General features: G+C 41.9%; 1 protein-coding gene across 5 annotated transcripts; it reads right to left on the bottom strand.

The window, feature by feature from the left end:
• Positions 1-787: 787 nt before the first annotated feature.
• On the bottom strand, positions 788-14,625 carry LOC139605665 (trichohyalin-like). Of its 5 annotated transcripts, XM_071457344.1 has the most exons (20): positions 14,303-14,625; positions 13,551-13,646; positions 12,776-12,972; positions 12,271-12,409; positions 11,158-12,039; positions 9,601-10,077; positions 8,122-9,507; positions 7,916-8,005; positions 7,457-7,603; positions 7,124-7,240; positions 6,557-6,679; positions 6,378-6,434; positions 5,684-6,226; positions 4,481-4,720; positions 3,589-4,306; positions 2,884-3,014; positions 2,733-2,786; positions 2,457-2,627; positions 2,304-2,367; positions 788-1,946 (listed from the first exon to the last, which is right to left on the bottom strand). In XM_071457344.1, the coding sequence occupies exons 4-18, from the start codon at positions 12,331-12,333 to the stop codon at positions 2,499-2,501; spliced, it is 5,157 nt and encodes a 1,718-aa protein (XP_071313445.1). In that variant the 5' UTR covers positions 12,334-12,409; positions 12,776-12,972; positions 13,551-13,646; positions 14,303-14,625; the 3' UTR covers positions 788-1,946; positions 2,304-2,367; positions 2,457-2,498. The 5 variants fall into 5 exon arrangements, with proteins under 5 accessions (XP_071313445.1, XP_071313444.1, XP_071313442.1 ...); XM_071457343.1 differs by lacking the exon at positions 13,551-13,646 and having other exon boundaries at positions 12,776-12,996; XM_071457341.1 differs by lacking the exon at positions 13,551-13,646.
• Between the last annotated feature and the right edge of the window lie 26 nt (positions 14,626-14,651).

The raw sequence follows: 14,651 nt of genomic DNA, 5'->3' as shown, positions 1-14,651 counted from the left end.
AATTAGCCAAAACTGTATTGGACTGGAATCACTTACCCCACCTTTAAGACGAGACAGCTCAGTCTGATTGTGTTCACGTTTATGGCTATAGGCTACGTGAGTAATGCGTGATAAATGCCAGGTTTTGTACAGTGCTGTGATGATCTGACTGTGGTATTTGGTAGCTGTCAGTCATAACTGATAAAACAAGACTCTAATTTCTGTGCTACCTCAAAGTGAGTAGTGGCCTCGACTTGGACACCCCAATGAAAATTGTCTGGCTACACCTCTGAATGGGAGAACACTCACGAAGATGTTTAAGGCTACGTGAGCTGTTAAACATCAGCATCATCCACTGTACTAAATCTCTGCTGAAAGCACCTGTCAGATGTAGTGACTGAGCCACACACACACACACACACACACGCACACTCAGTGCTGCCCACAAAGTCAGTGGACTGTGGTATTCACTACGAGAATCGCTGCCATCTAATGTTCATTATTCGGTAGTGTTGAAGTTGAATATAAAGGTAAAGCTCTTTATCTACATATGAAGCTTGATCAGAGCAACCTGTTGTTGCTGTTGTGGGAAAACAAAAGGCCATTCTCAGCTTTGTGACAATGCATTTTTCTGAGAATCCAGTGTTTTATTAGCTTCCCCAGCGCTTGACAGAGAAATGAATGATTTGTATTTGAAATACATGATTTTCTAAATCTCAACTTTGAATCAATTTTACACACACATACACACAAACACACACACAGAGACAGAGAGACAGAGAGAGACAGACACTTTTATGACAGTTAATATCATATAAACATTTATTCTCTATACAGTTGAAAGCAATCAATGGGAAATCAATATTATCAATTACTGATAGAAAAATACATTTTGCTGCACCATGGTCACTCCACACTCGTACATACAGTAAGTAGCAAAAGAACATCACATGTGTGTTGTGAAATTTGTATAAAACAAAAATCAGTATGAGCGTGCAAACGTGACATCGATTAGGTATGAAACACAAAGTGTCACTCATACAAAAAGACGTGGTATAATCTTGTATACACCATTGGCATATTTTTTTTATAATATTCTCTACAAAAAATATCAGTGGTATTCTCTTTTTTTTTATTTTTTATTAATGATTGTGTGCAAATATTAGAACTAAAATAACATCTGGCTTCTGTGTTTAAAGAAATCATTTAGACCTATGAGGAGTAGGAAACAGATCAGTCTTTGGAGTGAATCGTCTTTTCTCATATTTGGCTTCATGTGTAAAAATCAAGTAAGATGACCCGCGGGTACAATGTTGTGTCGGCACATTATACAGCAAGTGTTGCTTTAAAAAACGCTTTTCATACAGTAAATGTCCCATCAGCCAGCTGTTCACGTCACAGAGTCCAGAGAGGCAGCAGTGGGGATCTTCGATGAAGCAAAGTGAGACATGATCTGTCCAGGTTTAACACAGTGTACAAGTGTGCAGGAGATGCAGATGTCCCTCCAGTGTTTGCAGGTGTCAGTGTCACAGGCAGCGTTAGACAGTGTGACTGAGCTTGGCTTTATCAACATTTGCTTTAAGCAGTTTTTAAGGACTTGTTTGATTGGCAGCCACTCTGGGCTTTCACCTGGCATTCATGAGGTGAATCCAGTGGGTGGGACTCTGAAACAGGAAGTTCCTCCAACAAGGGTGGAGCCAATCCTCTCATGCGTTCACATGGAGATTAACTCTCTGCGCACAGGCAAGAATCTTATGCTGTTTTTAGTTTGACATCTTCATTCATCTTCATTTTGAGGTTTAGTGGCTGGTCACAGGTCACTACATGCTCATAGGTAATGACCATGTGAGCTGAGTTTTTCTGATTGGTTGACCTGAGCCTCACGCAGAGAGTGTATCCCAGCAGTGTGACGGTGTCTCAGCTGAGGTGGAAGTTAGGACGGTCCCTCAGAGGGCTGCTATAGATGGCTGTGCATCGAAGGGCACACGCGCGCGCACACACACACACACACAGACACACACACACAATGACAGACGACAGAGGGAATTTAGTCTCAACGACTGAATCAGTAAATCTTAGTATGAAGTATGGACAGTATGGAAATATGGAAAATAAGTATGGAAAATACATTTTAAGCAGTTTTTTTTTAAATATCACAGATAAGATTTTATCGGATTTTACCTTAATTATCATATTTATCTTACATCACAAAGTGAACACAGTTTCCCAGATAAAACAAAACGAACATGACAAAACAGACACATTCCATCAGACAACTAAACAGTCCTACAAACACGCAGCTGCTTACCTAACCCATAACTTACCATTCACACCTCGGCCTGGTGAGGAAGGTTCTCACTGTGAAGTTTTCATAACTCTACAGAGACACTGACAAAAAGATCAAATGTAAAACATGTCTAAAAATTTGACAAAGTCAAACTGGGACATACAGATGTGACCAATGTTATCGGCCTTACTTTTTGATCCAAACCACAGTGTGAGAGAGAGTGTGTAGTCAGTCAGTGTTGGTCTGTCCTGACTGAGGTCCTGTACATCGTGTGGACACTGTTTGAACTCAAGCCATTAGATCCCAGGGTTTGGACACTGATATGGACCGGGAGACTCAGGTCGACGCTCTCCACAATACACTGTAGAAAGAGAAACACAACATTCAGCACAGGAGTTTCCTCTGGTTTGTGTTTGTGGTGATAACAGGATGCAGTGATGAACAGTTTGAAGGGAGAGACTGATACCTTGGTGCACGCTGAGCTCATGACAGATTTGTGGAAGTCCCCATCTATGAACACCTGGGAGGTCAGTAAAATGAAAGAAAAAAAATCTTTTACACAAACCTTTCAAATCAAAGCCCATTTGTCAGTGTACCTGCCAGTCTGTTCCGCCTACCCTGTATCCGTACACAAACGTGCCATTACTGCAGCCCAGCTCGTCGAGCGGTGGCCTCTCCCAGCCAATCATGAGGCTGCTCTGCCCTACTGTTTTGATGACCTCAACAGAGCGCACCTCTGCTGGAGCTTCTGGGGAGGATAAAGAACAAAGAAAGGTCAAGCACAATTAGGAAACTTTACCTGGTTGTTAATGCTGTACATGCAAGGTATACAATGTGGCCTAAATAAGCACTTCTGACATTTCTACTTCTTTTCTCTGTTATATGGAATGTTACTTTTGTGATGCGCCTTTTGATTCCTAAAGTCTAACACAAACATAAACAAACATGACAGGACACAGTGCATACAGATGCAGAACTCGCAAATGAATTCAAGCAATTCCATAAAAGTTCATATTCATTTACTGCACTGTGTTCTACGGGCAATTAACATCAATCTGCCAGAATGTGATACAATATTTTCTCCAATGCAAGAGATAATAACTGAGAATGGCCCATATCTAGGCTGGGTACAATAACAATGCAACAATACACAACCAAAAAAAGAATATCCTATAGTGGTAAATTATAATATTAGACACAAGTGTAGAAAGTGTGCTGAACACAGTGTGCAAATTTTTTTTGGTCAAATAAATAAAAGCATTCCCACCTTTATGAAAACAAGAATTTCTTCTACCAGGACTTTAAGCAGTTGTGTTTTTTACCTGGTCTGGGTCTTGTTGTCTTTGTCATATCTAGAGCAGCCGCGGTCTTTCTGGCAGGCTTGCTGGATCTCTCAGGAGAGCAATGAGCAGATTGAGTCCCGGATGCAGTGAATACAAGTCCATCATATGGAGGGGCAGCACCATTAAGAACATTAAGGTTGGGGGCAGTTGATTTGCCAGGGGCAGTCATATCTGAGGCAGTGGTCTTTGAATTAGTGTCAGAGCATACGAAGACATTAGAGTCAAAGGTCGTGGTCCTCAGAGTTAAAGGAGTTGAAGCTGCATGTATTGCATCAGATATGTTGGGGATAGCAGTGACTTTCTTTGTCAGTTTTGTGGATATTGTCGTATCAGTGCTGCTGTTAGAGGTGGATTTGGTTTCATTAGGTGTCATAGCAGCAAAAGGGCAGTTAAATGAGCTAGGAAGAGCAGACTGTGTAGTTTTTGTTATGTCTGCCTTTAAATGATGGTCAGTAAAGATGTTGGGGTTAAATGTAACATGAGCAGATCTAGAGGCAACTGCATTAAAAAGTGTTGTTGACTTATTAGTGGCAGCAGGTTTTGTTACTATGGGAGTGGTGATTGGGTCAGAGTTGGAATGTGGTTTATTGCAACTGAGGCTCTGCTTGTTTGTCTGAGAAACCAGGTTCAGGTCTGCAGGAGCTGAAAATGAGAGACTTTTCCTGGGCTCATGTCCTCTCCCTCTGCTCACTGGAGCCTTGTGATGAAAGAGAAAAGCATTTATTCGACATACTGTATACTAACACAGCATTTTCCTACAGTTTGTGCTTCTGCATGGACACATCTACAAATCTGGCAAAAGTTGAGAGTGTCATTAGCCATTTCAAGAAAAAATTAGGAATAAATGTAAAAAAAAAAAACTTAAATGTACCTGAAAGCTGCTCATCAGAGTCTTCTGCAGTTGCTCATGCAAGTTGATGATCTTCTCAGGGCTACTCAGCCTCCTGCTGGGACCAGCGTGTTTGCTGGAGGAGGGAGGAGTAGGACTCAGTGAGGATCCAGCTGAACTGGCCAGATCTGGGGAGGACTTTCCTTTCATATCTGGATGATGAAATCCAAATTTCTCTGGATCATTGATTGCTTGGATTGGTCCACTGGCAGAGGGAGACAGCTGTGGTGGGATTGAGAAAAGGCTATCATAGTGTGTTTCCCCTTTAATTTAATATTTTTATGGCACAGACTATTAAAGGTGTTTCTGTTTGGCAACACTGGCATATTAATGTCAAATAAAGTGTGATATCTTGTTATGATTGCTGTAAATAAATGACAGTGTCTCAGACCAGCGGAGTTTCTATCTACTCCCCATTGGTGTATTACTGAAAGCTAGTATTTAAATAAGTGCTGTATTTCTCATGAACCCAGTTGCAAACAGGACCTTTTGTTACTTTGGTTACTGTACTGAAAATAGTAAAGATGTTTTGAACTTGTTCTACAATCTGTCATTGTGAAAACATAAAAGAACAAACCATAAGTGAACATGTTTTTGTTCTATAAAGCTATGAGGTGTATTTATATGGCTTAGCAGCACAAAATATAGATACCATAGAGGCCAGGAACTGCTGCCCATCTTGTTTATTTATGGGAATTACATATTATATATATATATATATATATATATATATACATATACATATTATATATATATATATATATATATATATATATATATATATATACATATACATATTATATATATATATATATATATATATATATATATATACATATATATACATATACATATTATATATATATATATATATATATATATATATATATACACACATATATACATATATACATATTTTATATATATATATATATATATATATATATACACACACACACACACACATATTATATATATATATATATATATATATATATATAATGTATGTAATATTTCACAACACTAATGCAGTAATGGTCTATTGCTGCTAAAAAAGTTATATCAACAACATTTCAGCATAAGCATTTTGAAAAAAAACTTTTAAAACAAACACAAATTTGAATACAAAAATCCCCAAATGAAGTGTTATTTTATCTTATCTTAAATTAGTTTGCATGATCTCACCTGAGCTGTGGTGATTAAGTTCTCTTTCAGAGCTGGAAGTGCAGGTGTCGCTGCTACACTGGCATTTTCCTGCACTGGGGCAGTTGGGACAGGTGAGTTGGCGTTTTTCTTTAGTGTTCCTGTTGCCGCAGGTGAGACTTCACTCCTGCAGTCTTGAGGATTTGTTGAAGGCTCAGTAGTGGATATAGAAATGTGTCTGTCTCTGCATTTTACTCCAGATGCAGCTGTGAACCCATTTTGGTGTTGCTCGTTTGCAGGTGTGGGTGCGGCAGCGCAGGCCTGATCAGGTTTGGATCCACTGGTGAAGTCTTGAAACTTTGAAATGAACTTCGGTGTAATCCTGGCACTGTGGTCCCCAGTCTTTATGATGCCTCCTGGTGTGAATGCCGCTGTGTAGTCCTGCAGAGCAGCATCACTGAGCAGCTGCTCGACCTGCTGGGTGAGTGTGGAGTCTACGCACCCTTGTCTGTGCATGGCTTTCACCATCTGAACTAAGAGGTTGTTCCTCTCCTGACACTTCACCACCAGGCACGACAGCTTGGCCTGTCATTGGATGAGACGCTTGTCAGTCAAAATCAGCTGCTAAGACCACTGACACATGACAATAGTAACCTGACAGTCATAGTGAAAAAATAAGATGTCCGTACTATTACATGTCAACGTGTACAGGACAGAAAAAACTCTCTGTCCTCACCTTTAAAGGAGCTGAATCCAGATCTGTCTGGCTCCTCTTTTTCAGGAGTGCATCGTACTACAAACAGAATACAATGAAAATGATTATATAGATAAAGATAAAAACATGTCAGCTCCTAACATATGACTGCTTTGTCTGTAACCATATCATGGAGAACAAAATAGCTGATTGGTTACCACCTTTGCTCTGATGTCGTTGTAGCGTGTTCGGAGTGACATTAGAGCTGTGCTCAGATCATCCTTTCTGTCCTGTCCTCGTTTTAGAGCCATATATTCAGAGTTCAGCTCCTCAAGAGCCACCGTCTGTGGGGTTTTACACACACACACACAACACACACACACACACACACACACACACACACACACACACACACAGACACTGAGGGACGGATGTGTGCTGAAACCTGTCTCACGATGTTGCTGCTTCTCATCTTTATGTATTTGCACTGATCCAACAATGATGTTCAGGATTATAAATGTACTTAATCATGAGAAATGAAAAAAGTGAGTCGTCTGATCCGTCTGTACTACAGTAGATGCATAAACATCAACACTTACAAGGGTTAAAACTTGTTAGGTTGAGCCTGATGATGAAACTACTACCACACAAGTTCTCACAAACTTGTCTTTGTTCAGATTCAATCAAATAGATCAAATGAATTACAGTGCCATATACAGGCATTTAAAGTTAATTCATTTCTATGGTATATACAGACCCAATAGAAAAAGACATAGTGTCATCCTTACCTTAGCTTTGAGCTGAGCTGTGAGGATGCTGTACTGCTTCTCTGTCTGTGTCTTCAGTGACAGAGCGTCAGTCTTCTCCCGGACCAGGCCCGTCAGTTTGCTCTGCAGCTCCTTCACCTATGGCAGAGGGCAAACAGGTAAACCATGTCTTTGCACCTGGAGGTGACACTACTGAGTAACAATATAAAAAACATCAAGGTGTTCAAATTAGGGCAAAAATAAACAAAACAAGCAACTAAACTAAAACTTAACAAGCAGACCAAATGATATTGACACAAAGAGGTTACATACTGCAATTAATGTACATAATTTTATGTATATCTTGTTAAATACCTGAGTGCAGAGGCTCTCGTTTTCCCTCCTGGTTTCTTCCACCTGATCTGTCAGTCTCATCACCTCGTCAGCTGCGTCGGCTGACTTCCTCTCTGCCTCCTCCCTCCTGGCTCCTGACTGACACAATTCACCGTACAACCTCTTTGTCTGGACATGCACACAAACATAAACAAGAACGTTTCTGATGGATAGCAAATGAAGCACATTCTTACAAACTGAATACACTAATTATCCCTGTGGTCATGTCTGAACTAGTTAATCTGTCACATTCAAAATTTGAGGTTCAGTCGTTTCACTCTTTCAATTCTGATTAACAATTATACAGATAAAAATATAGCATTAACATTTAAACATTTCATGTATTGTGACTGCGAGTCTTCACTGGAAAGACCAAAGTAAAACTTATTTTTTCTATCACAACAAATGTAGGGGAAGAAACGGAAAGTTGTGCAAACTCACTTCTTCGTGGCTCTTGTCCAGTTCCTCTCGTGACTTCTTTAGTTGTTCTCCCAAAGCTTCAATCTCCCTCATCAGATCACTTTGCTCCTGCTTTCCATCAAAGAAATCAGACATCATGATGCACGATGAGCCAAAATGCTGAAAGGATATGTAAAGAGACACAACAGACACTGATGTATAACATAACACATCACACCATGCTATACCTGGGCAGAGTTTCCTGTGTAGTTATTAGTCTGACATCTTTGTGCAGCAAAACCCTCTGTCCCGACCAGAGTCTCTGTCTTCTCTGTCGTACCAGCTCTGTTTGGATTCAACAGATGCTGCCCCTGAGTCCTCTCCTCTGTTTGTGATTGGCTGGGGAGAGCAGACTGGAGACTGCTTCTTTCCTCTCTTAAGCCCTGGATTACAAATATTATCTGCTTTTCTTCCTGTTTCAAACAAGTGATTGAATTTTCAATTCTCTCTTTTTCTTCTCTCAGACTGCCAACTGACTTCATCAACTTGCCACAGTCATCTTGTAAAGTGTGAGATGATTGCTCCCGGTCTCTTTTAAAGGAAAAGGTTAGTTCCTCTCTTTCCTGTTTCAAAGTGAGCACTGCCCGGCATAACTGTTCACTCTCCGTCTGTAAACTTTGCAGGGACTGCATGATTTGATCTTTCTCTTCTTTTCCACTTAAGAGAGATTCTGTCAATTCCTCTTTTTCTCTTTTAAGACCAGATAAAAACTTTATTAGTTGCTCTTTCTCCTCTTTCAGGTCACCCATGGACCTCATAAAGTGATCTCTCTCATCTTTCAGCCCACACACTGTCCTGGTAAGCTTCTCTCTCTCTTGTTTGAGACCTGCCAGACTTTGAGAGATGCGGTCTTTCTCCTCCTTCAGTCCCCAAACCGTCCGAGTTAACTGCTGTTTCTCTTCCGTCTGCGTTTGGACTGACAGAGCTACTTCTCCTTGCTGCTGTCTGAGAGAGTTTATGTTGCCTCTCAGTTCGTCTTGTTCTGTTTGGAGGCTCTGGACTGTCTCGATCAGGCGGTCCACTTGATCAGTCAGTGAACTCACATGCAAAGTGTTTGGCGGGCTGTTCTGCAGCAGATCGTGGTGACTGTTATGTTGAAATCCGTGTCCTGAAGCTGTATACAAATCATCTGGCTGTTGACTTGACATTAAGTGTGGTTCTTCATTCCCTTTTAACACACTGTCCACTAAACTGTCCACACATGCGTCCAGGTTGATCTGCTCTCCGCTCTCTTCTAACTTTTGCCGCAGCTCCATGATGGTGTTCAGATCATCCTCAGTCTTCCTGGTGAGCTCTGTGATCAAACACCCTTGCTCCTGGTTCTCCAGCTCCAGCCTGGCTCTGTCCTCATCCAACCTGGATATGTGCTCCCTCAGCTGTGTTTGCTCCATCTTGATCTCCTCCTCCCTGAGCTCAATGTGAGCCAGCAGCTCCCGGATCCGGTTCGCCAAGGCTCGGTTCTCCTGATTCAGGCCGTGGACAAGATCGTCCTGGGCGAGGGTGAGAATTGTGTCATCTTGTGTAGGAGAGGACTGGAGGTGGTCAGCTCCGTCACAGGTGGATGGTGTGTCAATCTGTACATCAGAGAGGTCGAATTTGATTAGTGATATACTGGATGAGGAGCAAATCTTCATCTTTGAAAAACAATTGGGAGAGCTGTGACATACCTTTTCCCTTGAAGACCCCTGTGCTCCGTCTAGTTCCTCCATCTGTTTCCTGAGTTGTAATTTCAGTTGAGTATTCTCCTGAGCCACCACCTCCAGCTGTGTGTGCTGCAGGGCGGCCTCCAGATGGTCTCGTTGTTCTCGAAGAGCCTCAAAATCTTGCCCTAACCCTAAACTCCTATATGCTTCCCTCAGGGCATCAGATTCTTCACTGGGGCTTTGCTCCATGTTTAATAGCCCTCTGGAGCACGAGGTCTCCAGTTTAAACTCATCCATCGTCTCTGTGGTGAAGGGGAGCGACTGGAGGCTGAGGTTTTGTTTGGAGCCCCGGGGAGGAAAGAGGTGCACAGGGTCTGATTTGGCGGATGACGAGTGACCCTCTGTGTTGTTTTGTGAGCTCTCTGCTGCACCCTGGTGGTGAAGACATGGGACTGCAGATGAATCTGACTGGTCTATTCCCCCATTCAAGGGTGGCTGGACCTGTGCAGAGATTACAGTTTAACATGGGAAAAATAAAACACTTGACATTTACATTCACTTGTACAAGCATTTACAAGGGGAGCGGCAGTTCTGTAACACACGCAACAGAGCTTTCACTCTCTGGGAACATTCAACCTTTTTATGCTGTAATAGCGTCTTATGAAATAACAAAGAGGGATTTACAACACTGAGCCAGTAACACCAAATCAAACACTTACTGATCCTTTAGTTATTTTTACCAAATATATTTGGCTTGTCTACTGGGAAAAACTGCCTTTTAAAATAGGAATGCAGGAATTTTCCAGTTTTCAAACATGTGTATTGTGCTAATAATCATCTTGACTCATGCAGATGCTCAACAAATGCTCCTTATTGTGAGTATTTTACTGTCAAAACACATAATTCTATTTTACGTTTTTCTATTCTTGGCATCCATACAATTGTACTACAATTAGAATTAGGTAATATTATAAGTATTTGTGAATTTGGTTAGATACTGTGGTAGTTTCACTAGTTCTACTAAGCATGTTTTTCTCTTGCACAAAGGAAAACCATTGAACAATGCTTGTGACATATCCCGTACTCTCATGCTGCTCTACCTTAAATCAACTTTACAGGGAACAAATATCCTCCTCCTCACTGTGTGCTATATGAAGCAGTAGGCTGCTCCTAACTAGGAACAAGAAGAGAACCACCTACTATCACTTTTGTTTATAAATGTTTCCTTCTGCAGCTGCCTCTGGATCAGTTCTCTAATTTGACACTACAGTTCATCAGATAAGGACTCAGGACTAATCGTTGATAACCCACACAGTAAATATTGAACTTCAGCACCTTGCACAATATAAATACTAATAAGAACATTAAAAATGGAAAGTCTCATCACTTTTCACTGGATATTTTGGGAGATGTCTGCAAGCATTCCTGATGCAGTTTATATGTGCTTGTGTATGATGGGCTGTGTTTTGTTGTGTGGCTCATTTCTTCAGCTGTACTCAGGTCTCTCAAAAGAGCTCTTGATCTCAATGACACCCTATAACTAAATACGAGTTTTAACAATAATAATCATGTGTCACACACCTCTCCCAAGCTCCCCACTGAGGAGTGTCCCATGGTGGTGGTATATGACCGAGTGTTGGAGGGTCCAGGACAAACAGCAGGGCTGCAGCTGGGTGAGCTTGTCCTAGGACTCGGGCAGGTAGACGACCGAGTGGGTGTTTGGTTTGCAGCTTCCCTGAGGATCTGCTGGAGTCTGTGGTTCTCTTCTCTCAGCTCTTCAACCTCCTCCAGCAGGGAGCGTTCACACAGCTTCAGTTGGTGCACCTCCGCCTTCATCTCCTCCACTTTGCCGCCCAGGAAGTGGCTGTTCTCTTGAGCCTCTTGGAGCTGCTCCATCAGACTCCTCCGCTCCGTCATCCCATCCTCCTCTCTCTCCAGCAGCACCCTGAGGTCCTCCTGCAGACTCAGGATGAAGCCTTGCAGTCTGGCTTCATTTGAGCTCAGTTTTGTGTCCTTGTTTGTTCCTCCTTCTATTTTCTCTGTCTTTCCCTCATCACCCTCTCGTCCTCCTTTTCTTTCAGTTCCCACACTTGGCTGCCATTGCTTCTTCCTCTCCTCCTTTTTCTCCTCCTCTCCCTCACCCTCTCCTCTCATAAAGGTTAGCCTCTCTTGATCTACCCAGTGTGTTATGGTCCCAGCAGTAATTCTGACAGCTCTGATTGTTGCCACACCAGTGGCTGCACTCACAGTCATGTCAAGCAGCTGCTTTTCTAAAGTGTAGATCCGGTTCTGTAGGCTCTGCTCTCTGTCCCGGGCCAGGCTGAGCTTGTGTTGGAGTTGGGTTTTAAAGTTCTCAAAGTACTGGGACTGGCGACTCGTCTCCTCCTCTTTGGCCTTCAGCTGCCTCTGACAGCGCTGGAGTCGCTCCCTCCATACCTGCTCTCCTCGCTCCTTCTCCTGAGTCTGACAACATAATAAAGACAGAGATACCACAGTTGCAGTAATTAATATCCTAATTTAAACCAAAAACCCCCAAAACCCAAACTTGAATTGCTTGAATTGAATTGGGTGTCAGTTGTAATAGAATTTTCTGTGTGAACTCAAATAGTCCTTCAGCATACTGTGGATCTGTTTTATGCTCTATACTGTACATCAATGTCTACTGATGCCTTAAAAAAAACCCTGAGTACTCACCATGGTCCTGACCTCCTCCCTGAGCATATGGAGTCTTTGGTCCAGCCTCTGGGAGTGTTGCATGCTGGGGAGGTGGGAGGCAGAGGCTTGATAGAGCTGTAGCAGCAGGCTCCTCTCTGACCTCTCTAACTCTCTGATGCTACCATCACATCACAACAAAGACAAGCTCACGTTACATCATCTTGTTAACTTGACACAAATTCACACATTAACTTTAATCCAGAAGGTTGAACTGCTCCCTCTGCTAATTTGTCCTAAATCTACACATTTGAATCAGTTTTATCCCCTAATGAGAGAAAAGATGTAAAATCTCCTACAGTAGTTCCCAGGTAGATGTTAGCAGCAGTGTGTTAGCATGCAAGTGTGCGATGCAGTCAGGTGCATGTGATATGTGATATCACCTTGGCCAAAAGTGAGTATATGGTAGCAGGTGTGTGTGTGTGTGTGTGTGTGTGAGAGAGAGAGAGTGTGTGTCACAGGATCTCCCTCTCCGCCAGCCTCTCACCTGTTCCTCAGGTAGCTGTCAGACTGGATGGTTGAACCTGCTTTCTGCTCCAGGACCTTCACTCTTGTTACACAGGATCCGTAGGTCTGGATCAGCTCCTACAGAGTCTGTTGCCATGGTGACTGAACTGCTTCCGGTACCGGTACAGGCCATGTGATCCTCCATTGGTTAGCCTGTGCCCACTCGGTGAGTTTTACCTTTGGCACAAGAGCTGATGGTTTCTGACATATTCAGCACAGGAAGAAAAAGTAAAACTACATTTTCTCTACACTTCTCTGAGCCGTTAGTTTATTTTTTAAATACACAGACATAGACAGAGATAAATGCAGATAAGATGGAGTCACTCAAAATAAAGTCATGTATTATTCAAAATGTCAACAGCTTGGTAGCAAGTTGTCGAGCACAGGTATCTCTCAGGTTACCCCGCCTCCTACGTGTAATCGTCCTTTCCCCTCCTGCACCTCCTACCGTGGTTCACAAATCCTCCCATCCCAAAACCTTCATGGATAGGTTTCATATGTTTTGCTTGTTGTAATTGTTCACTATGTTCATACTGGCCCCTCCTAACTAGCTCTCAATGTATATGATGGGAAACAAAATCCACAATCCTCATTCTGTGCAAAAGTATATTCCAAAGTTTATCTGAAGAGAATGTGAGGTCTCAGTGAGACAAAAGTAGATATCTTCCAAATTGTGTTTATATTTGTAGCACTTTTCTTTTGTCAGATATTAATATATATATTATGTATATATATGTGCAATATTAGATACTGACCCTGGAGCGACTCCGGTTCGACTCCCGGCCAGCCGGACTGTTTATTGCATGTTATTCCCCTACTCTCTGTCCCGTTTCCTGTTACTCTCCACTGTCCTATAATTAAAGGCAAAATGCACCAAAAAAATTAAATAAAAAAAAAAAGAAATGACTGACCCAGACATAAGCTAAATACTTACAATGTGCAGCATATGAAACATGTTATTAATGGGCTAACCTATGAACATCAGTTTACAGAAGTGATTTAAAACAAAATAATGATTTGGTTAGCCTCAACTCCTCAGGCAGATAATTCTAGAGCTCGAGACAGTACATTTGTAAGATATCCATTTGATAAGTCTAAGTGTTGAATGCTGATGACTCGTACCTTATAAACTTTGGAATCTATTTTGTACAGAAAGTGAACAGTGGATTTTGTCATCCACAACTTTGGGAGAGAATTAAGACAGGATGTCCTCATGGCCAGCATGAACAAGAAGAATGATCACACCAAGCAAAACCTGCTTCAGTGTTCACCAGACTATTTGTTTACGTGTGAACCTATGCTTAAAGTTTGACCTAACAAGTAAGCTAGTGAGCAGGTTTGGCTAATGCATAACTCGGCACAGGCAAGAATACATAAGTCATAAACAATTCAAATTAGTATCACCAGAAAATCGTTAATGTGCAGATTTTAAACCAGACCTTAAATTAGCTGTTGAAGTAATAACTGTGCAATAGTGTAAATTGTCAAAGTTAAATTTAACACTAACCTGGGTTTTGTGCTCCACTGATAACAGTTCTGTCCCGTCAATGCAGTGACGAGCTTCCAGTAAGTTCTGTCTCTGCTCTGTGAGCTTAGTTGCACCGTTGTTTCCTTAGAAACACCAGAGAGGTTGGACTTTGCCAGAATCCTCCATTTCCAGTTGGCACTCAGCTTGTTCACCCCCTCACTCAGCCCTGTATTTTCACTCTTCTCCTCCTCCTTCCATCTCTCCTTTTCCATTGTCCGACTGACCATTCCTTGAACTGAGGCAGTGGCTCTTTAATAAATCCTCTGATTCAGAGTTTTCTCTCAGTAAATCCATGTGTTTCCTTCTCACAGAGGAGTTAGGGTTTTAT

Source organism: Trachinotus anak, unplaced genomic scaffold (genome assembly GCF_046630095.1).
Source record: "Trachinotus anak isolate AG129_WGS33_773 ecotype Australia unplaced genomic scaffold, CSIRO_AGI_Tana_v1 ptg000021l, whole genome shotgun sequence".
NCBI classification, from domain to species: Eukaryota; Metazoa; Chordata; class Actinopteri; order Carangiformes; family Carangidae; genus Trachinotus; species Trachinotus anak.
Note: the sequence above shows the minus strand (reverse complement) of the source record. Positions and strands in the feature narration are given on the sequence as shown.